At 33.6% G+C, this 27,458-nt stretch overlaps 3 protein-coding genes across 4 annotated transcripts; 2 read left to right on the top strand and 1 right to left on the bottom strand.

The window, feature by feature from the left end:
* Positions 1 to 1,634: 1,634 nt before the first annotated feature.
* On the bottom strand, positions 1,635 to 9,138 carry LOC108911387 (stromal membrane-associated protein 1). Its single transcript, XM_018716315.1, has 4 exons — positions 8,946 to 9,138; positions 8,292 to 8,451; positions 7,673 to 8,013; positions 1,635 to 5,335 (listed from the first exon to the last, which is right to left on the bottom strand). The coding sequence occupies exons 1-4, from the start codon at positions 9,061 to 9,063 to the stop codon at positions 4,755 to 4,757; spliced, it is 1,200 nt and encodes a 399-aa protein (XP_018571831.1). The 5' UTR covers positions 9,064 to 9,138; the 3' UTR covers positions 1,635 to 4,754.
* A 1,609-nt stretch (positions 9,139 to 10,747) lies between these two features.
* On the top strand, positions 10,748 to 15,930 carry LOC108911375 (beclin 1-associated autophagy-related key regulator). Of its 2 annotated transcripts, XM_018716297.1 has the most exons (9): positions 10,751 to 11,035; positions 11,094 to 11,223; positions 11,278 to 11,383; positions 11,555 to 11,871; positions 11,967 to 12,133; positions 13,383 to 13,542; positions 13,681 to 13,857; positions 15,123 to 15,249; positions 15,693 to 15,930. In XM_018716297.1, the coding sequence occupies exons 3-9, from the start codon at positions 11,312 to 11,314 to the stop codon at positions 15,846 to 15,848; spliced, it is 1,176 nt and encodes a 391-aa protein (XP_018571813.1). In that variant the 5' UTR covers positions 10,751 to 11,035; positions 11,094 to 11,223; positions 11,278 to 11,311; the 3' UTR covers positions 15,849 to 15,930. The 2 variants fall into 2 exon arrangements, with proteins under 2 accessions (XP_018571812.1, XP_018571813.1); XM_018716296.1 differs by having other exon boundaries at positions 10,748 to 11,223.
* Positions 15,931 to 20,708: 4,778 nt separating this feature from the next.
* LOC108911378 lies at positions 20,709 to 23,873 on the top strand. Its single transcript, XM_018716301.1, has 7 exons — positions 20,709 to 20,875; positions 21,379 to 21,570; positions 21,640 to 21,861; positions 21,956 to 22,105; positions 22,157 to 22,289; positions 22,363 to 22,477; positions 22,552 to 23,873. Exons 1-7 carry the CDS (start codon positions 20,765 to 20,767, stop codon positions 23,828 to 23,830), a joined length of 2,202 nt encoding a protein of 733 aa, XP_018571817.1. The 5' UTR covers positions 20,709 to 20,764; the 3' UTR covers positions 23,831 to 23,873.
* The last annotated feature ends 3,585 nt before the right edge of the window (positions 23,874 to 27,458 follow it).

Below are 27,458 nucleotides of genomic sequence, written 5' to 3'. Positions count from 1 at the left end.
GAATGGTCGTTCAGCAGACAAATATTTCGCTGGTCACCTCAATCAGCTGATTGGGAATATTGGGCAGGTTTTAATATACAAGCCTGTTCAGCGTTGTTTAACTAGTCCGACCATTCGCTGAACACAGCCTACTATACTATAACAGTTTCGGTTCCGTATTACAACTCTAATCTTGTATGTTTGCAATGAAGCATTTCGTTAAAAAAACCCTAAACTGTTCCAATAGTTGCAGAAACATTTGCAGAACACTCGATTAACTTTTATTAATTAATATTTTAAAGTGACCTAGAAATGTAAAGATGTTAAAAAATATATTGAAGTATTAAATTTAATTTATAATTTACAAAGACCCGTAAAAAAAAACAGTTTATTGGTGTAATTAGTGATTTTAACAACGGGTATACTAAATTTCGATCAAAAAGTTTCCAGATAGATTAGAAATTTTTAACTAAATTTTTTATAAATACCATACAAAATTATCAAATATATCTGTGGTCAAATTATTAAAAACTTTCATATGGGATGTACCTTAATATTGATAAAGTTGTACTCTAATTAAAAATATCTAAGGAGCTCAAGTTCAAAATGAAAAAAAAAAAAGTCAAAAACATTTTTTTTTTTTAATGACTATTTCAATGCAGAAATTTAAATTCAATCAAAATAAATTAAAGCTATTAGACCTTAGTCAATAAATCTCCATACTTCTTGAAACGTGTATTATTTTTAATTTTGGTCAATTAAAATATTATTTTTGTATAAATACAAAAAAAATTTATGAGTGATTTTAAACCGAAAAGGTCATATAATCGATAGTTTTCGAGATACAGGGTGTTGAAATTTAAAAAAAAATCACCTTTTCTAATATTTCTGAAAGCATTCCATGTAGATTTATGAAACTTCCAGTGGGTGGTTTTAGTGGAAACGCCAAAAATTGGATGATATTTTGAAAATTCTACCACTATTTTTATGGAAAAAAAGATATTTCATATTATTTGAAAAACTAACTATTCCCGATTTATTAACGTTACCAAGCACATCATTAAACCTAAAATTACTCTAGAACTACTCGTTACGCAAAAAGAATTAATATATTTTAAGTACAGCGTAATCGTGAATAGGATTTTTTTCAGGACACCCCTTATTACCACTAACTGACAATTGTATTTCTAGAAAAAAAAAGGTCCTTTTTTTTCAGAAACGAAGGTCTAGAGTTGGTTTCCATTTTGCAGTTTTTGGTAAAGTACAAATGCAAAATAATGATAAATCGTAAATGGTCAGTTTTTCGAATGAAATGAGGCATAGCTTTTTTCTTGAAAATACCACAAGGAGTTGCAGGTAGGGAATATGTGTTCCGGGTTGGTATACACTTGGATTTTAAGGACTTAAGAAAGTAGTCAGATGGCGTAGTGGGTGGATATTTGTGTGAAATTTAGATGGCAATTGTTTAAAATTTTCTTTATTTTTAAAGCTATTTAAAAAGAAATTTAAAACAGCATATTTTATACATTTTATAGATTGCGTAACATCTGATTACTGAATCGTACATTTGCCAAGTTTAAAAAATATTTTAAAAACGAGACCGACGATCATAAGTAGATATGTGATAAAAAACTCGAAAATAGGTCTAAAACGTCAAAGTTGTGATAACTTTAATAAAACCCTTCCTCTTTTATATTGCACTAAATATTTCGATGTAGACAGCACCTCCAATTTCTTGAATGACTGAAGTGAATGAAACGGTTTTCTGTATGAATGTAGGCGATTCCAAATTAATGTGCCAATTTTAAACAAAAATATAAGAGACAATTTTTAGTAAAAGAATTTTTGTGAGCACGAGTTACAAAATGCTTAGTAAAAAGATAGGGAAGGTATACCTCGAAAATGTACCTATTCTAAATGGTACAGAAATGTTTTTTCATATATAAAAAGCCTTATCTTCTGTTTCTCCGGAACTGCACAAAGTGGCTTATTTTGCTCAAGTTTGTGGGGTACAGGCTCTTTTCCCATTTAGTTTGGTATTACAAATAAATTTGGGGTAACTTAATTGATTTTTGAAATTCAGTCGATTTCTATTTGTCTCCATCGTTATAAAAAATAAGACCGCATTATCTGGGTAGTGGTTCTGTCCTTAAAGGCTGTGGAACTAACAACTGTGTTCAATGTCTAGGTAAGCCCAGGGGTTGTCTTAGCATGTTTGCCCTCACAGAGCCTAGCCTGAGAACAACAACGGCAGGTCAAAGATTCCTAGGCGAGACTAAGGACTGGAAAAACCGCCACACTTTAAATGAATCAACATCATAACAAAATTAATACGAAGCGGTACTCATAAAAAAAACAAGAATTACTTTCTGTAGGCAAGAGCGTTGCCTTCTCCCGCTAAGTATGTTCATGCGACACACGCAGTGTGTGGAAAACCATCGTAGTGGACAGTGATTATTTTCTCAACCTCCTCCAATGCTCTTCACAGTGTTCCTCAAGCATACAAAAGTGGTCCGAAAATGGATCTAAAACCAGCTAACGCAGAAAGTCTATATTGTTCGTAGATAAAAAAAATGGCAAATTGGAAATCCTAAGCGATTGGTTTCACAAGTTATGGACGCTTTTGTATTTATGCTATACACATTCATGAAGAGCATTTGAGCACACATATACAATCCGTTTTTTAACTCCAAGTCAAACAAATTGAGCATGTATTTATTAGTTATTGTTGATATTATTTTTTTTTTTCGGAAATCGATTGATGCTTTAATCTGACAAAATTTTTTTTCGTTTTTACCAAATATCTCGAAGATTATGAAATAAAAAATTGACTGAAATCATCTTTAGAATCATGATTTTCAGAACAAGCTTACTGAAACCACTTTTAGCATGACCCAGGATCAACGGCGAGGACGCAGTGGTTAACTGATCCCTTTTTTGTTTTTTTCTATTTTTTTTAATTTTTTTTTGTTTTTTTTTTCTGTATTGTTTAATTTTTTTTGTTTATTTTTGTTTTTTTCCAGTATTTTTTTACAAACTTGAGCTACTTGAACAACAATTCACAACCTTGTCCATATATGGATAAGGTCGTGAATTGTTGTTTCACCTCTGGCAAAGTAGGATCTTCACTTAATGATTATATTGAGGAATTGAAGAAAGCTTTGGAAAGTATTGAACAACTTTCAGAAACACTGAAAATTCACGTGACTTCTTGAAGTTTTGGGAACGTTATAAAGTAAACATTGTGATACTTATTTACCAAATCTACTAAAAGCTGTGGTTGAATTTTCATCGCTACATCTGTAACTGTAAATTCGTATTTTGAAGTATTTAAAAAAAAATTGTACTACTTATTTCATTGTTATTGAAAAGAAAATTATTAAAACCTCTATAATTAGCTCAAGTTTGTAAAAAAGTACTAGAAAAAAACAAAAATAAACAAAAAAAATTAAAAAAAAAATAGAAAAAAAAACAAAAAATTAAAAAAATACAGAAAAACAAAAAAAGGGATCAGTTAACCACTACGTCCTCACCGTTGATCCTGGGTCACGCTAAAAGTGGTTTCAGTAAGCTTGTTCTGAAAATCATGATTGTAAAGATGATTTCACTCAATTTTTCATTTCATAATCTTTTTTTGAGATATTTGGTAAAAACGAAAAAATTTTTTGTCAGATTAAAGCATCAATTATTGATTTCCGAAAAAAATATGTATATAAACAATAACTAATAAATACATGCTCAATTTGTTTGACTTGAAGTTAATAAACCGATTGTACGTGTGTGCTCAAATGCTCTACTTTGCTCTTCATGAATGTGTATAGCATAAATACAAAAGCGTCCATAACTTGCGAAACCAATCGCTTAGGATTTCCAATTTGCCATTTTTTTCAACTACGAAAAATATAGAAACTTTCTGCGTTAGCTGATTTTGGATCCATTTTCGGACCACTTTTGCATGCTTGAGGAACACCGTGTCTTGGTGATTCTTCAATGATGGACTTGAAGGAGCAACGCGTGAATGTCAAATTATGTTTCCTATTGACGAAAACAGTGGAGGAAATGCTTTTAATGCTTCGAAGGAAAGTTCTAAGGCACACAAGGTTTTTCAAGTGGTTTGCCCAGTTTGGAAGTGACCGAATGTTACTTGAAGACGAACCCTGTTGGGGTCGCCCCTTAATGACCAGAACAAACGAAAATCTTCGACAACAAAAAAACGACAATCGACGAATTCGAGGAAATAACTAACCAAAGGATTTTGTCAGCATTGCAAAAGTCTATATAAATATATATATATATTTTTTTTCAAGAATTCGTCAACACTAATTTTTATGGTGGAAATATGACAAAAGAAATTGTAGTGTAATTCTCATTACATTTAAATATGAAAAAAAACCAAGTAAGGGCCACTTTTGTATCACTAAGCGAATATAAAAAAAGAGCACATATCAGTTTTGTCTGTTTGGCCTGTACCCTACACTCCCACCCAAAAAGTACCACCGACAATGACGAAGGCCATGTCATATCAAAAACGACAAGTTAAAGTCTCGCGTCAAGTTTAATTTGGGTCTCTTAATAAGACATTTTTAGAACTCGCTTATCTCTTACTAAGCATTCGGAACCCAAGTTAGCCCCTTTTTCTTAAAACGACGTTCTCCACCTCCGTCCAAGTCTCTGCCGCACGTAAGAACAGAACAATGATACCACAAACTGACACTTTTATTACATAAGAGAATTCTATGCATTATAAAATTAAATAAGTTTACTGCCCCCCCAAGTTAATAGCCCGGGTAGGTGGCGCTCGCCCCCTGATTATTCAAACTTAAATTAGAAAACTGCTGCGGTAAATTGTGATTACCTAGAAAAGGGTTGGGGGTCTGATTAAAATTCACTCCTTGGGGGTTCGCCTGTAACTGTAACAACTGATTTGCGGGAGCGACGTTCATCAGCTGAGTTTGGCTGCTGAACTGGTTCTGGTTGGAAACAAAGTGCGGATTCCACTGGCCCGCGTGGGAGGGCCACTGTGCGTTCATTGGCGGCATGCTGTTCTGAGTGATTAAATTTTGTTGGTGCGGGAACGCCGGGTACGACTGAAAATTCATTTGGGGGCAAGGGTAATTCTGGGGCTGAAATGAGGTTGGTACGTTGGAAAACTGATTGCAGTTGTTCGTGGGGGCGCTACCGTATAACGCCAAGATACTGTCCTTATCCAGTTTGACTTTTTCCTTTTCTGTGGGGACTATCTGATTGAAGAAGCTGTCTTCTTCACTTTTCACAGAGGATTCTGGCTTGGTGTTTTGTTCCGCGGTCGAGGAGGCGGAAATGAAGTTGCTGAAACTATCGTCTCCATTATGCAAACCTAAAACCATCGAAATAACACAATGACTGAAAATGGATGAAATTATTTAAAATTATGATTTGATGTATCATATTTATGTATAAAATAATTGCAACATTTAGTTTTTTATATAAAGGGTGTCATTGAAAGCCGGATTTTCCTCTTGGTATATTTTTATTTCTTGCGAAATGTGATAGTATTAAAAAAATTATAAAAAGTGAAATTGTGAGAAATATAAACTGTTTTTTTTTAACATTAATTTTGGAAAATTCAAAGATCTTAAAGTGAAAAGTTGGAGGTCTTCCAGTTTCTTAAGTTTCTGTTTTTCTGAAAATAGTACCTTACGTCATTATCCTGTTTACTTTTCAACTTTGTAATTGCAATAGTTTGCAAAGAATATTGTCGATTTGCAAAGGATCAATTATTTAAATGGTTTTTTCATTACGTATTTTAACCGGTAGTAGCCATCTTGAATTCAAAGTAATTTGCTGAAACACTTTTGGTTTAATGAATCATAAGTAGACTAAAGAAGAAATTCATGGGCAACTTATAAAAGGAAGAATTCTGCAGAGAATACATTTTGAAGGTATGAATGATTCTGTCTGAAATAGGCATGTACAGGATGTAATTACTTTTGGTTTCATCTACACTACACTTGGCCAAAGGACCCCGCACAAAATGAATGGAAACTGGGTCCCGCTAGATTTGGCTGGAATTGTGATATGTTATAGTTCTCGACATACGGGCCCAAAGTGATCCTATGGATAGTTTCAGAGATGTAGAGGCGGGGAAGTGTGTGATATCGACTATGGGCCTAAGTGACCGTCGATTCTCGGATTCTCGAAGTAATCTGTACAGATGTATAATAACTGTCGGTCAATGATTCAACCTAAAAATGACAGTCTATAGACTTCAATGTCATTAGATCGAGATAAATGAACCCCATACTTGTAAAAGTCGTGTCAAGGGCCCAACAAGCACCTGTGTTTAAAAAAGTTAGTTTTACATATACATTTTCCTGTTAAATGGCCTGTGCGTTCACCAGACTTAACACCTTGTGACTATTATCTTCGGGGCACTTTGAAAACAACAGTGTATGCTTCCACGTCTAACACTGAAGAAGAGTTGTGGAGGCATATTCAAAATGCCATAAATGTTTTAAAAAATAGCCCTTAAGAACAGCAAACGATGTCCTTCAACTTTCTTCGCCGAATTAACCTCTGTTGTAGAAACAGCGGTGGTCATTTTGGACAGTTTTTATAATAAGTTGTACTAAACTTAATAACATCAACTTATCGAAAAATGAAGTAACATATGGTATATTTTATCATAGTAAACAATAATTAAGAATTGATAGAATTGGACTTAAAGATCAAACTGAACTTACAGTCAACTTACAAAATCAGTGACTACTAGCACTTTGTTAAGTATTGTAATATGGGCGGCAAGGTAATTAAATAAAAAATCATTGCCCGAAATAGGAAAAAGTTATGAACAGATATTATCGCCCTACATCAATTTTGTAGGAGTTGTAAGTTTTAAAAAACACTCTGTATAACACCGAAATGTGTAGAGTGAAATCAAAACTCCACACCCCAAAAATAATCAAAATCGAATAATATGTATTCGAGTTAATTACAAAATTAAAAAATAATTCACGAACTTTGAGGCCATCTAGCGGCCAAACGAAGCGATTTCTGATATGGGTGAATTGGCCTAAATCTGCCCATTTTGAGTCCACGAATCTGTGGTCTTCCGTTGTACACGTTATTCTGGGACACCCTGTATATAAGTTACTTCAAATGACACCAAAGCTGATTAGAAAATTACTTTTACTTTTAAAATGTCATATTTACTTTTCCAAATGCCATTTTGAAAAGTATTGTGGATTCGTTAAGAAACTAAATTACTCATCACTTTTCACTTTTCGGTACTAATTGGAAACTGAAAAGGAGAAAGTGCAGAGTAGTTAATAAACTATTCACTTTTGAACTTTTAACTCTCACTTTTCAAACCACAAAAATCTTAAAACAGAAAATAGCCCAAAAAGTGAATAATAAGTAGAAAGTTGAAAAGTACCTTCAAAAAACAGGCCCCAAATGGTGACTATTCCATAAGAACCCTGTCACACTTGTTCATAGATTTTGTACAAGTGTCGCCATCTAGTATGTATTTTAATTCCTAAATCTATCTGGTTGTCTAGCTATATTACATATAAGATATAAGCAAGACTATTTTTATTACACATTACTACCTCTTATTGTTTTTTGGTATTAAACAAAAAATAAATTCACTATAAATGTTTCCACGAATAACTTTTCACAGTAATAAACTTTATATAAAAAACCGTATATTTACCCAACAGATCATCATCCTTTTTCTCCTTATTATCTGCCGCTACTTCACTAATGACAGTCCTGCCGGGTTTCGGACTTGGATTAGTAGGTTTAGGAAGTTGGGGGACCTCGATGTTCCCCAAACTTTTCTTCTCGATTACAGTCTTCTTCTTCTTCTTCTGTTTTTCAATTTCCTCATCGATTTCCTTCTCCCAATTCACTTTTGGTAGGGATGGTGGCACCCATTCGCGGGCAATGTATTTCTTGTGCTCATATTTTGCCCTTATAAAAGATTCCAAACTAGAGTCACTTTGAGGCCGTCTAAAATTATCTGGTAAATTTGCTTCGTACACGGCTCGTGCCCTGAAAATAGAAAAGGAGACTGGAAACTCGCATAAAATTATGTATTAAAACATGTAACTAAATAAATGTAGAAAGTGTTTTTTATGTATTTTACTGCTTTCTTATTTACATGCATATAATAGAGCACTTAACTTTTAGAATTTGTTTTATATAAATGTTACCGTTAAGCACAATAAAAAAAATTTGTTACAATGTTATGCAAAGCTTCTGTTCAAATACTCAAGGGCACAGTGAACCTTTATAATTTTAAAATTGTATAATCCGCTGCAAATATTTACCTGGAATTTCCCATTTGTTGTAAGGAAACCACTTGCTCTGGTGTCCATGTGTCCAAATTCACAGACTTAACCTTTGAAATATGTACACCCAAATTCCTATGTATTCCAGCGCAACGAATGCAGAGGAAAACACCGATATTCCAAGATGCCCATCTCGGACCTATAATTTTACTTATTGAAATTTCAAAATAAAATATCAGAAGCAAAGCTTCTCTGACTTTTAGTTACCCTTATTATTGTAAGTGATTACATCTCAATCGAAATACACCTTTAAATTAATTAAACTAAAGATAATTTTGAACATTCTTTTTTACAAAATTTTATCAAAACGATCAATGGAAAAAAAGGTAAAAAGTCATTTAACTTGATACCACAACTGACCATAAATAATACAAGTTCTATTAATAAATTAATTGGTTAGTAATAACTAGTGAGACCAATATTGTAGGTACTATAGTTATATCTATAAAAAAATAAAAATATAACACAATAATAATTAGATTCAGATTTAAATGGTTATAGGAGAATCAATGTGAAGAAGTACGACTCAAATGCCCTCTGATATTGATATAAAATTTATTTAACGATATGGATTAATAATCTTGATAAAAGTTAAAATTTTTAGATACCTATCATCGATTTTATTCTGCATACCTTTAGAATCGCAATCTACACAATATTTATTATCTTCATCTCGCAATAAATTATTTAACACTGACTGACACTTGTCTTGCAATTGTTTTGTCTTGTCCTTTTCAATTTTTGCACTCATTTCCTAAACAATTTATTTAGAAATTCCAATAAAACGGGGGTGTGTATCCATATAAAACGAGTATGCCACCTACATATAAATGTCAAAATCGGATTATGATAAATCGAAATTGTCAAACGTCAATTGACGACTCCTTGGATATTTAATATATGGATGGCGATATCACATTTTGGTAGTGTTAAACAATGCACTTTTGAATTAACAAACACATAACACATACACAACTTACGAATTGTTCTATAATCTAGGCCATTGTAAGTTGATAAAACAACCTGAGTATACATACATACATAGCACGAAGGGTAGTCTTGACCATAGATAAGAGAGATAACTAGTCTTGACTGACTAGACTATATAGTAAGAAAAAAACCAATGGTGTATTTGGGATTGCACTAGTCAACAGTGCTAAGTGCTAATATAATAAAAACACTCTATGTTGCTGTCAAGCTTTCGGAACTGTTTATTTTATATGGTTATAAGTATGTCTTGAGAAAGGAAATAAACATTTCCGAAAGCTTGACAACAGTGTTCTTATTATATGTACTAGCCCTTAGCACTGTTGACTGCAATCCCAAATACATCACTGGTTTGTCGTATTCCACCCTTCGAGCGAGCTTCAGGATTTCAGAACACCCCGTATATTCATAGAAGTCATAATCTTGTACCTACGGATATGCCGGAGACCGCNTTTTATTTTTTACTTAAAAAAATATTCGAAATAATTAATACCCGTTTCAGAAAAATAAAGAACATCGTTAGACGATTTTTTTTTCATGGTTGTTCGAATTTAAAATATGGCAAAATTTTAAATTCTGCCAATCAACTGCTGTGATTTCGGATCATAATTATAAAATTATTGGGGAAAAAACTTGACATCTCTTCCAGAAGAATGATTTTTTAATATTTCTATATTTTCTACCATGCTACTGATTTTTTTAATTTGAAGTACTACAAGTTTAATCCACCGATTTCTCAAATTGTACTACTAAATTAATACTTTCCATTTGTCTAAATACCCCAAACTTAAACAATTGGACTGTCCCAGAGAGGAATCACATAAACATAAATATTTTCAAATATTCATTTTTATTTTAAGGTAAAAGCTAGAATAAAATATAAATTTCACTTATTAAAATTTAATCTGGCACAATGGCAGAAATAATTAAAAATCATAATGGTTTATGGATGTAAATAATCATTATAAAATATATTCAAAAATCCTAACAGGAAAGGGAAAGCACTTAGCCTGGATCTATCATTTCATGAAAATAAGGTTGTTTATTTATATTTTCAATTATAATTAGGTCAACTTTATTATTTTGTCACTTTCCATTTTGTTTTATAAATTGATATTTTATATCAAATCGGTAAAAATTTTTAATAAATGCACAAAATCAATTTTTGAAAATCCTGTTAAGACTGGGAGTGGGAACTGGCCCACATACTTCTGTGAACTGGCCACAGGAACTGGCGCAAGAATGTGAATAAACATAGTTTCGAGTTTCGATTCGACACTTTCGACTGTTCGGTCACATGAATAAAAAAATATAGATAGGCGTATTCACTCAACTTACACGTGGCACGCGTACCATGGAACGGGCCATAGGAATAGGAAGGCTGTCGTGTGGATTGACTCTGACGTGACGTCATAGAAAGAGTCGACCGCTTTGTGTAGTCAACGAGCCAATCGATGGTGATATTCATAGGTGATATTCGAGAAAGAGCTACTACATAAACAAAGCAAATTTTTTATTTTTGGACATTTGGCAATTGGCTATTGTGTTTATCTGTTTGACATATTATTGATGGTCAAATTATTATGTTTTATATTAATTAAACAAGAAAACAAGTAATTATGTACAAGTCATAGTGAACGGTATAGCAAATATTTATCCGTGCGTAATAATGTAGGCATGAAATTAAACGAAATAATGAACTAGAAAATTTGGAAGTTGTGATGGCTACTAGTAGTGTCAGTACATATGAAAATAGTGTAGTAACAAAAGATTTTCATCTGTCCTCATCTTCAGATACTGGCCATCGTTTAACTCCTAATACACAAAAATGTCCATTGTGTGGAAAATTGAAATTAATTTTTTATTGCAAAGAATGTGTTCATAGCGGGTTATTTTCTAAATCTAAACTACCTGCAAAAGAAGAGTAAGTTGTTTTTGAAACAGTTAGAAGAATGAACTGTTCAATTTTGTTTTTCAGATATACAGATAAATACAAAGTACTTTTTGAATTGATGAGTGTTCGGAAAAAAATAGAACAAAACTGTCTAAAAGTTCTGAATAGCAAACTAGAAACTGACGTCTTGGTAAGATATGCAAATTGTAGCGTTTCTTTGACAATAAGCCCGTGGATTTTAATATATTTTATATAGCATGAAAAGAATACACGGATTCACTGAAATAAATCACAGTTTATAATTTATTGTGTTTTCTTAAAGAACACGACAAGATTCTTTAATACAAGTTTTGTTTTGCAGTATTCAAAAATTCGTCGTTCGAAAGATAGAAATAGGATTCTTATGAAAGTCGTAGAAGAAAAAAAGCAGATTATATCAGTCAACAATCTCAAGCTGAAGGATATTAAAGATAGAAATGAAAAACGTGATAGAAGTTTGCCCAGGTATGAGCAAAAAGTACAGGAATTGGAAAATTATGCAGCAGGCTGTAAGGACGAAGTTGAAAAGTGGTACGGAATTTCAAACGAGAAACAAAATCGTATCAGGAAACTAGTTAAACTTAGAATTCAGCAACTTTTTAAATATATTTTTCCAATTGTGGAAGTTAAACCCCTGCTGTAAGTATGCCTGTCTTGTTCCAATTTTGCTTCCAAGAAAGTAATTCGATTCCATTTATATAAAAATGGTTATTACTGATTATTATTTTTTTTAGTGAGGTAGAACCAGGTGATGATATGGTTTGCGCTTTAGCAGAAGCATCACAAACTACATACATCAGAGATCGGTGGGAATATACAGATTATTCTGGGGAAAAACAATATTGTATCGTAGCACCTACTCTTCCCAGTTCTGGAAATTATTCTGCTTACAGTATCTGGGGTAAGTACTAAGTATTATAATTCGTTTTTCAAACTGCACTTAAACTTTTGTCTATGCCATCACTGGGCAGCTTTTGAATTTTGTCGAATATCTGTGTTTATCAGTGTTGCCTGATGTCTTTTTTAACCAACTATATAAAACTAACAGTGTCAGAAAACAAAGTTGCAGTGAAAAGTAAATTCTTAAAACATTGTTTTTGTATTACTTTGTGGCATGTTATTTTAAAGCCGTCATATCTTTTTGATGTCAATGCTGATAAAGTGCCGAACCTTAAAAAAAAATTTTGCCTTTAAAAAATTTATTGTTTTTGCATGATGTATTAAATAATAGTCAATATTCGTATGTGGGTAGGCATGTGTAAAAACAGTATACGTTTTAAAATAATTAATTTTGCTGCTTTATAAGATGTATATAATAAATAAAATAAAAGATAAGTACTTGCTAATCATACAAATTCGAAGTATTATTTTAAAATGATTTCAAGTTCAGACCTCTGACATCAATCTAGTCTAAGTGAACTTTATAATACCAATCCACCTCATATCATATGACAACAGGGCAACGAATGGGCTGATATGTCATTGCTTCGTTTTATTACATTTATTTTATTTTTCAACGAGTGGGAAACCGCGGAGTAATTTAAGCTTGAGTAATATTTGGGTAATTGTGCATAATATTTGGACATTAAAACAATTATTCACGTCATATGTACGACGTATATGCGTCATCTCTCCAGTCTCTTTCTATTATTTAAGCGATAGTTTAATTATTTATGAAAATGAGTATTTTACTGTACTAATTTTGATGGGAAGTTTCCCTCTCGGTTTCCAATTTCTCTGTTTTTCAGTACAGTGTGTTTATGTGTCTTAATTGTAAAGTTTCTGTGTGATATTACAGGGTTCGTAGCAGCCGGGAATACCGGGAAAAGTCAAAGAAATACTCGTGAAAGTTGGGGAATTTCATGTTTGCAACTGGAAATTTTGTGAAAGCCGGTCCTGGGTTCTTGAAAGAGAAAACTATTTGTGGTTTTGAAACCTTTATGAGGTTGTTAGGGTATAAAAAAGATTATGGAGTCCAGTCGAAAAAAAAATTTAATGCATGGATTTTTTTTTATGTCGAGGAAAACCTGGAAAAGTCAGAGAATTCTTTATTACTTTTGAACTATGAACCCTGTATTATTAAAAAATGTATATACAAATCATGAAAGCTGAGATTCTAGAACAATGCTATAATTTGTTTTTTTTTACAGTTTCACAAGGTCAAGACGCTGCTCTCGGTTCTAATACAACTCATACTGTGGATCACGCTCCCGCTTTGACTATCAGCGCCGCCCTAACATACACTGCTCAATTAGTTGACATCCTATCATTTTATTTAAACGTGAGACTTCCACACAAGATGTTTTACAGGTAAGTTGTGTATTTCAGTACCAAAACGGGACAAAGAATTTCTTTATTGGAAAAATAATCGAGGATTGTAATTTGGACGATATTTTAAACATTCATTTAAAGTTTTAAGAAGTATCTGAAATATTTTTTTTTTTTTAGTGATTTCTGCAGTAACAACATGGGAGAGCAGCAATTCATAAGAAGGATAGCGAGATTGAATGCTAATATTTTGTACATGTGCTTTTCCCAGAACGTCAATCCTCATTCCTTAAACGCGTACGAAACCATTCACAATATGTTGAGATTAATTCAGGATGAAAACGCAGATCTGGGAAGGTATACTTATTTTGCATCTGTAATTCTTGTAATAGCAAAACAAATTAAAGATACAGGGTATTAATTAAGTATGTCGACAGACTGTATTTGGGTGATCTTCAACTAAAAATTGTGCGTCCGCAAATCCACAGTTTTCGGAATAAAGGGTGCTGAAGTTTGGAAAACATTTCAAATTTTCTGATATATACAGGGTGGTCCCGAGGTAATGGGCCAAAATTCATGGGTAGATTCCCAAAGTAAAAATATTGCGATTTGACCGAACTTACCTTAGTCCAAAAGTTGATAGTTAAAGAGATACAGGGTGTTAAATGTAAAATATTATTTCAGTTTTTTTTAATTTATTCCTTAACAAATGCAAATATCCTCACAAAATTTTGGGGATTGGAGTGAAATCTGTTTACATTTTGGTTAAAGTTCATAGAGGGCGCTAGCTGCAGTAGATTGAATGTGTTAAAAAAATAACAACTTTTTTGTACTTTAACCCTTTCGTTGCGCAATACGTCTGAACGTAGCTACCGCGCCGTGCGCGATTGTTTATCGCGTGCGAATATATACGTCTGGAGCAGTTAGACCACTTATAGTTTTACATTATGTTGTGTTAAATTACGATTTACGATAAATTTTACGATTTTATTTTGAATAAAATACAGTTGTTTCGAAATGGACTGTATTTTTTTTTACAACTGGTTCGTTGGCATATGATTCTAATTGTCGGCACAAAAAAATAATTGAGAATATGAAATATAAACAAAATGCGATCGGTGGTTTTCTTACCTTGAAACTAGGCGTCTTCTTACAGGAATTTTCACACCCTCGCACTTATATCGCAGGCTGATACCGGCCGGTTTCGTAATGGAAAACACCAGAGGTTTTTGATAGCGGAATAATAGCGAACACAAGAGAGCGTATGGGTTCAAAGAGAGTCACCATTCAAGTCCATTATTTCGAGTCGTCGCCAATNAAAAAAAAAAAAAAAAATCCAATTCCATTTTATTGGAAATTGCCAAAAATTGAAGTGACTAATAGTTAAACAATGATATCACAAAAAAAAATAAACAACAACAAACAGGTGAGATTTTTTGCAACAATAGAATATTTAATTATATTTCAATATTTGTAAAGGCTGTCGGTGGCAAGCCTTAATCTCCCTAAAAATTATTATCGTGGGTTATTATTTTATTGACATGTTTAATTAATACCCTGGTAATTAAAATGAGAATGTCGAGCCGCGAGATTATGGCTCAAGACTGTTAAAATAATTACAGGCAGGGGGCTCTGGAAATTGCTCCCGAAGACGTGGATGCTTTGGAAGAACCATTAATAAACGATCTTAAGAAAAGCGATGTGTCATTTTCGGAGGAAAGTGACTCTTTTCCGATAGAGTGGGAGGCGGTAAGTGACATATTTTAATTAGATTAAAAGACGATCTATTTGAACTTGACAAATTTTCCAAAAAGAAATCCTCTTTTGCGGTATTTGAAATATTACATTGGCAATAGTCAAAATGAGGAAATTAATTTAGGATTACAATACTGCCCTGTTAACGGAAATGGATGTATTTGCAAAGTTGTCATCGCATATTAGGTGTACTATGTAGATCTCCTAAATTATTATTGATGAACGATTTTAGAAATTCTTTCAAATTTATCAAATTATTTATTGCGTAATTTGCATGAAACGGCAAAAATTATTATTCTAAAACGGATTAGTTTTATTTGCAGGGTAGAATAAATGTTTTTACTTACCTACCGTAATGAATTTAAAAAAAAAAATTCTTTTAACATTCACCGATATTTTTATCGTTTTTTTATCTTAATCCACTGTTTACCATTTAGGTACCCCATATTCCCGAAATTGCAGCAGAGCCAACCAATGTCCAATCACCACAAATGACGGCTACTCAGCAAGCCAGTAGCATGACTGGTGGATTAGTCAACAGCGCAGCAGCGAGCATAGCTTCCTTTTGGCGTGGCTTTACTGGCGGCCGGTAGTCTAGTGCGATTTTAGATTTTCACTTATATTCATTAAAAACTATTTTTTGAAAATAAAGTTTTGTAAAGCTCTTTTTGTAAATTTGATTTTTTTTTCTATAGGGTTTAGTCTGTGTCACTGTGGTGACACACTGGGTGATGAACCTGTTGCAGGCAGAAATTTTCATTGTGAAAATGAGCAACTATAGTCGGTGCCGTTTTTTTAGGGAAAATCTTGGAAAGCATTTATTTAGAATTGAACGTAGTTCAACAATTTCTAGGTAGTTGGAAAATTCAAAATTGTAAAATACAAAAAGTTAGATATATTTGTACAGTGATAGGACAGTGTAACTAGCGCCCCCTAGACGTGACCCCAGTACTTGTTTGCATATTCATATTTGCCACCTCAAAAATATGTGGAACTACAAATTTTCAAAACAATCGATCCATACATACTTAGAATACAGAGTATCCCGAAATTCATGCAACAAAATTCGGTCATAGATTCTCGAGACAAATTTAAGGGACCCGTATTTTTTCATTTTGCCAACTGGCCACCACTTTCAGAGTTAGAGCCCCCTGAAATCTGCCACGAAGGTCTTTTTTATATATCAAAACCATGTACGAGAATCACTAAATTTGGTACACAGGGATTTTATGAGGTGGAATCTCACAGTGCTACGCTTTTTGACGAGAAACTCCCTTAAGACACTTTTTCATGGGCCCCCTTGTCTTTGGAACCAGAAAACTTTGGTCGCAAATTTTTATTTTTTTTTTAATTATTAATTAGCTAGAAAGCCATTGAATTTAGGAACTTTTTTGTCTCTTGATATTTGCTTCGTAAAATGCAATGTTTTTGAGGAAAAAGGCGAATCACGATATGCATTTGATGCATTTTGACATTTTTCTCGAAAACATTGCGTTTTACGAAAAAAGTATAAAGTGACAAAAAGTTTCTAAATTTAATGGCTTTCTAATGGACTGATAATTTTTAAGAAATTTAAATATGCGACCAAATTTTCTTGGCTCCAAAGACAAGGGGGCCTACGAAAAATTGTCTTAAGGGGGTTCCCCGCCAAAAAACATAGCACCATCAGATTCGACATGTCATAAAATCCCTGTGTACCAAATTTCGTGATTCTCGTACAACAGAGTTCTGAGATATAAAAAAAAAGATTATTCTTAGGGGCGGACTTCAGGAGGCTGTAACTCCGAAAGAGGGGGGCCACTTGGCAAGAATAAACAATACGGGTGCCCTAAATTTGTCTTAAGAATCTGTGACCAAATTTTGTTGCATGAATTTCGGGACACCCTGTGTAGCAAAAAATCGAAAATAATTTTTCCATTATTAATGACTCGCCCTGTATAATATATACCGATGGTCCATCTGCCGTTACGTGAGAGCGATAAAGTAAGACATAGAAATCCGTGCGATAGAGAAATATGGCTATAATGAAGGCGTCTAATAGTCACCGCCCATTTGGCCCTTTCACAAATAAGAGGTGGATCTTATTTGTGGAAGGGCGAAACGGGCGGTGACTATAAGACGCCTTTATTATAGCCATCCTTCTCTATCGCACGGATTTTTATGACTTACTTTATCGCTCTCACGTAACGGCAGATGGACCATCGGTACTTTCCGACCCTGTAGACAAAGTGTACGTTTGGAAGTTTAGGAAGTTGTCAGGAAATTTTTATTTAAAAAAACTTTTCTGTATGCTGTTTAATTGTGGGTGTAAAGCCGGGCGTGTGAAGTAAGGAGAGATTTAACAATTTTGGAAACGTCACGCGAGGCTGTCGTAACCACGAAACTTCTTTGGAATATACGTTAATGTGTGCGTTAATGATCGCATAATTAAGAAGAAACCTGTACCTGATTAAGTCCACGAGCCCAAATAATATTTCTATTTTTTATAAAATCTAAATGGAAATCCTTCTCGAGAACGATAGTTTTTTGGTAATATTGCAAATGCAACTAAAAATTTCTAGATTCATTTAATTTGACAGTTTGACCTTAAAAATTTGAAAATTTTTGCACTTTTTTTTAGTCAATGAATATAATTATGTTAGCATGAACACATGACCTTTCGTACCGATATGGATACTTTAACATCTGGACGCTATATTGAGATGTGTAAACAACCCTTGTTGTGTTTAGATAAGATTTTGTATTTAAGCATAGGATAAGAAGATAAGTCAGTTCAGTTCTTATTAGCATTTCTGTTAGAGATCTTATACTCGTTAGTATAAATAAATAATTTTTAAGAATATAATTTGTCAGACAACTTCTTTAATTATATGCTTTACCTATCCTCAATGTCACGAGCCGCCACTGGCCAAGACGCTGAAACCTGAAACGAACTCTTCCGTATATGCTTTTGTAACGATGGTTGCAGCCACAAGACATCTAGGAATAGGAATTCGATAAACGCAACCGCGCCATTATTCTATGGCTAGAAATTGGCCTCAATGATTTGGGATCGAGGGGGATTATCCCTCTTTATCCTGCCTCATCTCGTGTAGGCCTGGACAGCCTTCGTAGGTGGGCCCCATCCGTCGTCTACCCCGACCGCAAATGCGGCCGGTGTAGGCGCTTTGTGGGACCTCCTTTTGTCCTGGCTGGGCCCCGCCGGCTAGGGCCCTTTCTTCTGGCGCTCTTCTTGCTTCGCCGGCTCGTCTGTGTAAACCCCGGGGGTAGTGTCATGTTTATGTGTGGTATGGTTGGGTAGGGTAGTGCGGCTATGCAGCCTGGGATGCGCTTTGCTAAGGTGGCCCTTAGGCTAGCGCGGGAGGGGAGGGGTAAGGAGGGTATGGGGGGTGTGTATGTGTGTGTGTGTGTGTCGTTGTCTTCGTTTCTTGATCCTGGCTGTCTCTGAAACAGAAAAGGTTAGCGGGCAGGGGGGGGGTCATTGGGGTGGTCACCCAGGGTCAAAAAGTTGGTGTCTAGGTCTTTTGTGTTTGTCGGTCACGTCGGGTACGTAGTCAACGGCTTGCCTGAGGAGGGGATTGTCATGTCTAGCGGCTACGTCAAATCGTTTCTCCGCGTTTTGTCTTATTGTCTGTGTAGCGTTTGTGTATTGTAAGTCTCGTAATATGTCAGTGTTTCTTACGTACCAGGGCGCGTCGGTGGCCGTGCGGAGGGCTATGTTTTCCACAGCCTGTAATGACTTTAAGTGGCTTTTTGCCGCGTGACCCCACGCCGTGGAGGCGTAGGTTAGCTGCGGTTGAAGTACCACCTTGATAAGCGTTCGCTTATTCCTTAAACTGAGGGTGTTTCCACCTTTGAGTAAGGGATAGAGCCTAGCCCTGGTGGTCTTCGCTCGCGCCACCGTCTCCACGATGTGCGGTTTCCACGTGAGACGCTGGTCCATCGTCACGCCCAGGTATCGTGTTTGTCGATTCAAACGCAACCGATGTCGACGGACGGACTAGAGATGGGTGCGAGTGTCATTTCATTTCTTTAGAACTAAATTAACTTAATTATTTTCTCGTTATTTACCCTGTTCACATGATTTATGGATTTTAAATAAAGGGATACAAATCTTCGCGAGTATAATACGATATATTTGCTATACATAATAATTATATTTTGCATAGCTTATACACAATACATTTTTGAACACGTACACACCTCTACCAAAATTTGACCTATTCTTCGAGTTAAAGTCACACATTGTCCGCTCTTTACTGATTAGTGATGGGCAAAACGATTCATTTTGATGTTTCGAATCAAATGACTCATTTCAAAGTTGAGAGTCGAAACTGGGAGCCGACTCTTCCGACTCCCAACTCCCATGGTAGATATCGAATCGCTAAGTTCGTAATTCGCATAATCACGGTGGCCCGTCTCGGAACGGACGGAAATAGCGGAATCTGGGCCGATTGACGAATTTTGTCGATCTTGAGCTTGACCGATAATTCGATTACATATTTGTTTACTGAAACGACTAAAATTGAAATTAGTTCTTCCACTGCAGTCAAGGGTTATGTACTTAGTTCTTTCACTGAAATTTGTTGTCATACAAAAATGCGAATGAATGCGACGATAAAGCATATATTCTCTTCAAACGTTTACAAATACAAACGCAAACCGTTTGCTACCGTTTTTCCCTGTAGATTGTGGCCATTGTTGCCCACACTCTTTACTCCCTATCAGTATCAAACGACTTGCAAATCACTAAATATCAGTGATCACAGGCACAGCTACACGCCGATCCAAATCGCAAAACGAATCTGACTCACATCTGACTCTCGGCCCTGGTGGTTCAGCTGTACACTATAACGGATTCGACACTCCACACGGAAGTCGGTGAATCATCGGAGTCGACTCTTACATATTTTGGGAGTCGACTCAGATGATCTAAGCCAAGAGTCGACTCTCTGATTCGAAACATACACTCACTAGCCAACACTATTACTGATCAAGTACACAGTACAAATATGTGGTACAGATTAGACAATGTAAAACCGGCGTCCAAGCGTCACAGCGTCTGCATGAAAATTCAGGAAATAGAAAATTGAAAATTTGTAGAGCGTCTCGACCTCGGAAGATATGAAATAATGTATACAGAAGTAACACTTTTCAGCGTCTCTGCGTCCACATAAAAATACGCCTTTAATTTTCATTAACATCTACCATTTAAGACAATTCGGAAAGAAATGAGAGTAAAAATGGCATCATAAATTGCTATCTGTGAATCGATACATTTTTGCACGGTCCGTATTACCGTATTACAGACCGTGACATTTTTGTTCCTACATAATTATTCTGTATGATCTCTTTGTTCGTGATCCATTCTATGTTCTATTCAACCACATACTTCTATAGATAGAAGTATGTGTATTCAACACAACAGAAGTGGTGGAGAATGGAGATAAAGAAAGATACCTGTTGTATCTACCGTTACTGTTATTATTTTACTGTCTAAACTTTTAAAATGTTTATAAACGATGTTAATAAAAAGGAAGATATAAGAAAAATCGCTGTGCAATCTCTTCGAAAATATGGCATAAAATTTAGAGAAAAACATCATAGACAAATTTCACAAGTATGTGAGAATATTTTTCATAAATAGGTTAAATAATGGTTCATCTGGATTTATTTACTTGTAGATGTCATCCCATTACTTTGTTAATTTTGAAGATATACAAACAAAATTTTTGCTAGCCAAACTTATTTTTGTCGTACTGAAATCTTCCAAAAGCAAGCAAATATTTGTAAGACACTAAGTACCTACATTCTTTCTTTGTGGCAGCCTGACTTCTTTTGAAACATATCTTTATTCGAAGTCTTTAAAAATCAATAATTTCACTGTTTACAGTAACATCTTCCATTTTTTTTTTTTGTTAATAAAAACGATAACATTACAAAATATTTTATAAAACTTGTGTTTGTCATTAATTTTATAAATGCTGTACTATTATCCAGTTTCTTTAATTATGATTACCGTTATATCCAATATATCTTAAATTTAAGATGTTTACTTATATGATTTTTGTTATCCTTCAGTCATAACTTAGAATTTAATTTTTCTTGTTTTTACTTTTATAGGTTTCTAAAAGTACGAGATTCTTTAAAGTACGTTTGCAAAATCTTGAAAATGAAACCATAACTTTAAAGAATGGTCAACAGTTAGTCATTCCTAAGCAACTGTATGAAATATGCTGTTTCATATTCAATCATGTAGACACTGAGGGAATATTTCGTAAAGAAGGATCTCGATCAAGACAACAAGAGATTAAGGTAATCCTTGACATATTTAATTGCAGCAATATTTTTAATTTTCTAATTTATTTCCTTATTTTTTTGTAGTTGCTGTTGGACAGAGGTTGTTTGTTAGATGATCAGCATGTGATTGACGTTGCAGTAGTTTTAAAATATTTCTTAAGGGAGCTGCCCGAACCACTCATTCCTTATTCGTTTCATGAATTGTTTTTAAGGTGCTCGTTAATCGAAAAGAAAATTGAAGCCATTTTGTTGGCATGTTTGCTGTTGCCATCGGAACATTTAAATGTACTTTCTTTCTTAATGCAGGTAAAATTTTGTTCAAAATACTATTATCATGAAACAAACTTATTTACTGTAATATTGATACATAATATGACAGGTAACATACATGATTTTGTAGTTTTTTAGCGAAGTAGCGAATCGTTCACATTATAATAAAATGAATAGTTCTAACCTTGCAACTGTGGTAGGCCCTAATATATTCCCAATTAGTGAAAAAATTGATGCTAAAAATAAGCTTATGGTTACAAAGTCCTGTAATATAATTAAGGTAGGACGATCATTTTTGTATTGTCAATGTATTTAATAACTATTCTTTCAGATAATGATAGAAAATTCGCATCACATAGGCGAAATACCAGATTATATAATAGAGCAAATAGGGGATTCGGCAACTTCGGGTCAGCACGTAAATATTGATATGAAAATGAAAAGGAGAAGTGGGTCTTTTACAAGTACGTATTAACATTGACTTTTTTTCAGTGGCGTTAGTATATTTTGATGTAACAATATTCTATTTTTTTTAAGGAATTTTTCACGGTCTGAAAAAAATTGTGGGAAATAAATTGGACGAGGATATAATGTATAATACCGTAACGCCCGATTTACTGTTGACTCCAACTTTCCACCATTCGGGAAAAAGGTCAGTATCCATACAAATCTTTTTATTTTGAAGAACCAAATCTGTGAATATTTTTATGCACTTCATGGTTTCAGGCAATACGAAAAGACATTACCACGGATCAAAAAAAATGAAGAGATCATAAATCGAAAAAGTGAAACCCACAAAGCGATAAATCGTAGATGGTCGTCTATTACGCAAGCATCAATTAAAAAGAAAAAGAGACATTCGTTAATTGACACATCGAGTAAAGAATTTTATGAACTGAGAAGCGACAGAAGCAAAAACTTAAACGATCATCTGCAAGTTTCGGAAAAAGAATATGAGGATATCAAAAACAGAGTGTGTAAAATCGAGAAGGAACTCTCGAGGGAATTGGAAAACGTTAAACCGAAATCTGTTTCCGTTAACGACATGAATGTAGGGTTCGGTGGCACTATCAATAACATCCAATCAGCATACGAACAGACGTTGGTTCAAACCGAACCACTAAGTCCGACTACAGACCATTTAGCTAGACGTCTGAGCAGGGAACTTCGAATTCGGACAACATCGGAACAAAAAATAATTAGGTCGCCGAGTGCCAGAAAAATAGGAAATATGAAAAGACGGTCTAGGGAATTAGAGAAACCAAATAATAAGATTTTTAAAAGCTCTTCATTCCAATTCGCCGACATTAACAACTCGAATAACGACGGAATTAATTGTTCGTCACCCGACGACATTAAATTCAGAGAGGAAGATATGACAATAGTCAACGGACAAAATCAATATTACGGTGTTCCTGAACTGACAAATTACTCTTATAAATTAAATAGCCACTTATCCGTTAACCCGCTCGACCAGCACAAAATCAACCGTTTTAAAACGGACAATTACATAAACTCGAAAGTATTATCTAACGGCATGTCACCATTTAAATTCAACGGCGGAAGTACAAATTTATTCGAAAATAAAGACGCTGTGTGTAAAAATAAATGTGCTTCTATAAACGATTTGTTAGGTAATATAATTTTTAGTAATGATCATCTCGAAGGAGATTCCGTAAACAATTGTGTTAAAATTTCAAAATTGAAAGATAAGTCTGTAAAACCAAATAATGCGTCTTCCGTAAAGAGGAACATCAATTTAAAACAGAAATGGAAAAGTGAAAAGGCGTCCCACACGAAACGATTGAGCACGAACAGCAAAGAGAATTTAATGGCTTTTGCAGATGACGCTGCGAACGGCAAATATAACAATTTACCATACATTAAAAAGTCATTGATCGTTAAGTCTCCGAAACGCTTCTGCGGAACCCCCACATCCATTAAAAACACTCCTTTAAAGGTATTGTCTGCTTCCCAGTGCCTTAATACGAATATATCTTTTTAAAAGTACTTCTTTACTCGTTAGGTGAATAAACCGGAGTAAACATAATTTAAATGTAATTAAATTTATATATTTTGTCAAATATTAATGTATTATTTTTAAATATAATTATTTTCGCAATATATGAAAATTATGTAGTTTTTAATGTCCCATTAAAAATCCAAATGTTACAATCAAATATTGGGATTTTGCCCCTAGAGGAAATAAATCTCTATAAATCGTCGACTACAAAATGCAAACTGCCAAAGCCTCTCCTCTTATGAGGAACTAAGTATTTAAGTTCATGAAGTGCTAATAGATGACCCTCTTTTTGTAGCGTAACTAGGGGATAAATTCGAAATTTGTAATATACAGGGTGTCCCTGAAAAGGATGGACAACGCTTGACCACAGGATGAAAATAAGACTATTTAGCCTAACTTACCTATATCTGTACCTCAGGGCTAAACTGTATTAACTCCATTTTTTACGAAAATGGGATTATTTGAGAGCCCAACACAGTTTCTTATGCTCTTTCACGTGCTAAACAGTAATAACTCCCACTCATGATATTTTCGAAGATAGACAGTGCTAAATAATAATAAGTCCCAACCTGTCTCCAAGCTAGACAATCGTATGTGTATTTAATATTAACCGTGTTTCATTTCCACAGTATTAAGTTCCTTGTTACATCAATTTAGTCCGAGCCAAACAGGTGTATATGTGGAGTTAATATTCTATTAGTTTGACTTCGGAGTATTAACTCCACACATATCAAGATCATGTTGGTTTACTTTAGTATTATATCCACATTCATCGTGTGTAGACATGTTTTTGTAGTGTTGGTGATAACTGGTAAATTATTAGTTATTGAAAAAGTGACTGATGACATGTAAAGGCGACATTTCTGTTTAAAGAATAATAATTACATTTGTTTTTTCTATTTAGTTTATTAAAAATCAAAAGTGTTGTTGGTTTGTTTTAGTTTTTCAAGAATATTATATGATTATATTTTTAAACATATTTATTGAATGTAGTTTATTTATTGTTTTGTTGTTTGTACTATTTCAATAAAAAAAATTAAATGGTAGTTTTTATCAGTATTATCCTCAGTATTATCGCACAATTAGTAGATAATATAATATAAATACCCTAAATCATGTTTGTGCCAAATAGTGTTAACTCCATATAAATAATATTAAAATAGACGTATAACTTCACATCATATTAAATTTTTTTATCTAGGAGAAGTAAAGAATTCGAAGTTATGGAATGATAAGCAAAATTTAAATCTTTAAATCTCTCTCCTGTAAAATTTCATTTTTGGCACTTAATACAGTTTAGCTCTGAGGTACAGATATACATATTAGCACAACTTTATATGAATATCTAAAGACGTAGAAGGAAAACACAAATATATCATGCTAAAGCAGGGTAAGCCTAGCAATGAAAATAGGAATCTTGATCGTTGCCCTTAATCCTGTATGTTAATTGTGAAATTAAAATGGATATTGATGTGCCACATTGATTTGATTATAATGGCTGTATTTTAATTAATGCACAAGCCATATAAAGCTGTCGAGGGTCACAGAGAATAAACAACTGTATTCATTTCATTATAATAAGATATGGCTGAAAGCGCACAATAACTTGTTGTTTTTAAAACCTTTTATGTATCGCAAGACTGTAATATGAAGAAAATGCTAATGCGAATCCTCTACCTAATGGCTTACACTTGTCGCTGCAATATTTTGTATGAAGTTATGGTAAGGGGAAGCGATAATTTTGCCTAGGAAATATTTCGTTTACCTACTTTGAAACATACGCTTGCATAAATGATTACAAGCCACCTGACGAGTAATTTTGTTTGGAACAGGAGTTTTATTTCCTTTATTTAATTCTAGCCAAATGGGAAAAATAATCAATATTACTAGTAATCAATTGTGTGTAAGTTATTTAGTGCCATTATCTCTAGCCATACTTCCTAAATTTTAATCCTTATCCTAATTCTACAGGAAAAATTGTTGCCATTTTCTACCAGGAGTTTTCATTTGTAAGATTGTACCAGATTTTGCCAAATAATTTCAAACATTTAATAACTGAATAATCTAAAGCTTATCAAATAATAGGAATGTTATGTCATGCCACCTGAGTATTTTCAAAGACGCCGCAGTAAAACGAATAAACAGGTGTAAAAAACGATCAAACCATCAAGGTTTTAGGTACTGAAATCTACGAAAATANATAAAGATCACTTGATAACTTTTCTAAAAGTTCATATATATGACATGTATTTGGTGTCAAATTAATCAGCAAGGCATTAGCAATATAAAAAAACTAATTTGAGTATAATTTTTTTTTAACAAAATTCATCTGATATATATAATGATATATATTTTGATATTTATCACCCAAAACTAAATAGCATGCTATTTTACATCACTAATTTAGCCGCCTAACTGACCTATGCTGTACCTCAGGGCTAAACTGTATTAACTCCATTTTTTACGAAAATGGGATAATTTGAGAGCCCAACACAGTTTCTTATGCTCTTTCACGTGCTAAACAGTAATAACTCCCAGTAATGAGATTTTCGAAGATACGACGGTGCTAAATAATAATAAGTCCCAACCTGTCTCCAAGCTAGACAATCGTATGTGTATTTAATATTAACCGTGTTTCATTTCCACGGTATTAAGTTCCTTGTTACATCAATTTAGTCAGAGCCAAACAGGTGTACCTATATGTGGAGTTGAGTTAATATTTTATTAGTTTGACTTCGGAGTATTAACTCCACACATATCAAGATCATGTTGGTTTACTTTAGTATTATATCCACATTCATCGTGTGTAGACATGTTTTTGTAGTGTTGGTGATAACTGCTAAATTATTAGTTATTGAAAAGTGACTGATGACATGTAAAGGCGACATTTCTGTTTAAAGAATAATAATTACATTTGTTTTTTCTATTCAGTTTATTAAAAATCAAAAGTGTTGTTGGTTTGTTTTAGTTTTTCATGAATATTATATGATGTTTATATTTTTAAACATATTTATTGAATATAGTTTATTTATTGTTTTGTTGTTTGTACTATTTCAATAAAAAAAATTAAATGATAGTTTTTATCAGTATTATCGCACAATTAGTAGATAATATAATATAAATACCCTGAATCATGTTTGTGCCAAATAGTGTTAACTCCATATAAATAATATTGAAATAGACGTATAACTTCACATCATATTAATTTTTTTTATCTAGGAGAAGTAAAGAATTCGAAGTTATGGAATGATAAGCAAAATTTAAATCTTTAAATCTCTCTCCTGTAAAATTTCATTTTTGGCACTTAATACAGTTTAGCTCTGAGGTACAGATATACAAAAGTTCACGCCTACTGAGATATAGCCTTCTAAATATAGAACAGATAACCTAGCTTTTTTCAAATAATTTGAAAACTTTTTCTAGTCCAATTAACTAAGCCTTTAAATCGAAATTTTGTCAACTTGGCTGAATTTTTGATATGAGTTAGTTTAAGGTATATTATAACAATAAGTGAGAGTAATTTTTTGTTCAACCCCCGGCCAAGGGTGGAAAAAGATAAAACAAAGGGCTTTTTCAAGATAACTCAAAAAGGGTAAGAGCTAGAAAAAAA

Source organism: Anoplophora glabripennis, unplaced genomic scaffold, assembly GCF_000390285.2.
Source record: "Anoplophora glabripennis isolate ALB-LARVAE unplaced genomic scaffold, Agla_2.0 scaffold620, whole genome shotgun sequence".
NCBI classification, from domain to species: Eukaryota; Metazoa; Arthropoda; class Insecta; order Coleoptera; family Cerambycidae; genus Anoplophora; species Anoplophora glabripennis.
This window is presented reverse-complemented; position numbering and strand designations above follow the sequence as displayed.

What these genes read in the sequence shown, in the direction of transcription:
- LOC108911387 (XM_018716315.1), bottom strand. Translation starts at nt 9,063, where the DNA reads ATGAGTGCAAAAATTGAAAAGGACAAGACAAAACAATTGCAAGACAAG. An exon ending in TGTAGATTGCGATTCTAAAG is followed by an intron (nt 8,452 to 8,945) that starts GTATGCAGAATA and finishes GTAAAATTATAG; the next exon opens with GTCCGAGATGGGCATCTTGG. An exon ending in CAACAAATGGGAAATTCCAG is followed by an intron (nt 8,014 to 8,291) that starts GTAAATATTTGC and finishes TTCTATTTTCAG; the next exon opens with GGCACGAGCCGTGTACGAAG.
- LOC108911375 (XM_018716296.1), top strand. Translation starts at nt 11,021, where the DNA reads ATGGCTACTAGTAGTGTCAGTACATATGAAAATAGTGTAGTAACAAAA. An exon ending in AACTAGAAACTGACGTCTTG is followed by an intron (nt 11,384 to 11,554) that starts GTAAGATATGCA and finishes TTTGTTTTGCAG; the next exon opens with TATTCAAAAATTCGTCGTTC. An exon ending in TTCCGATAGAGTGGGAGGCG is followed by an intron (nt 15,250 to 15,692) that starts GTAAGTGACATA and finishes TTTACCATTTAG; the next exon opens with GTACCCCATATTCCCGAAAT.
- LOC108911378 (XM_018716301.1), top strand. Translation starts at nt 20,765, where the DNA reads ATGTTTATAAACGATGTTAATAAAAAGGAAGATATAAGAAAAATCGCT. An exon ending in ATCATAGACAAATTTCACAA is followed by an intron (nt 20,876 to 21,378) that starts GTATGTGAGAAT and finishes TTACTTTTATAG; the next exon opens with GTTTCTAAAAGTACGAGATT. An exon ending in CAAGACAACAAGAGATTAAG is followed by an intron (nt 21,571 to 21,639) that starts GTAATCCTTGAC and finishes ATTTTTTTGTAG; the next exon opens with TTGCTGTTGGACAGAGGTTG.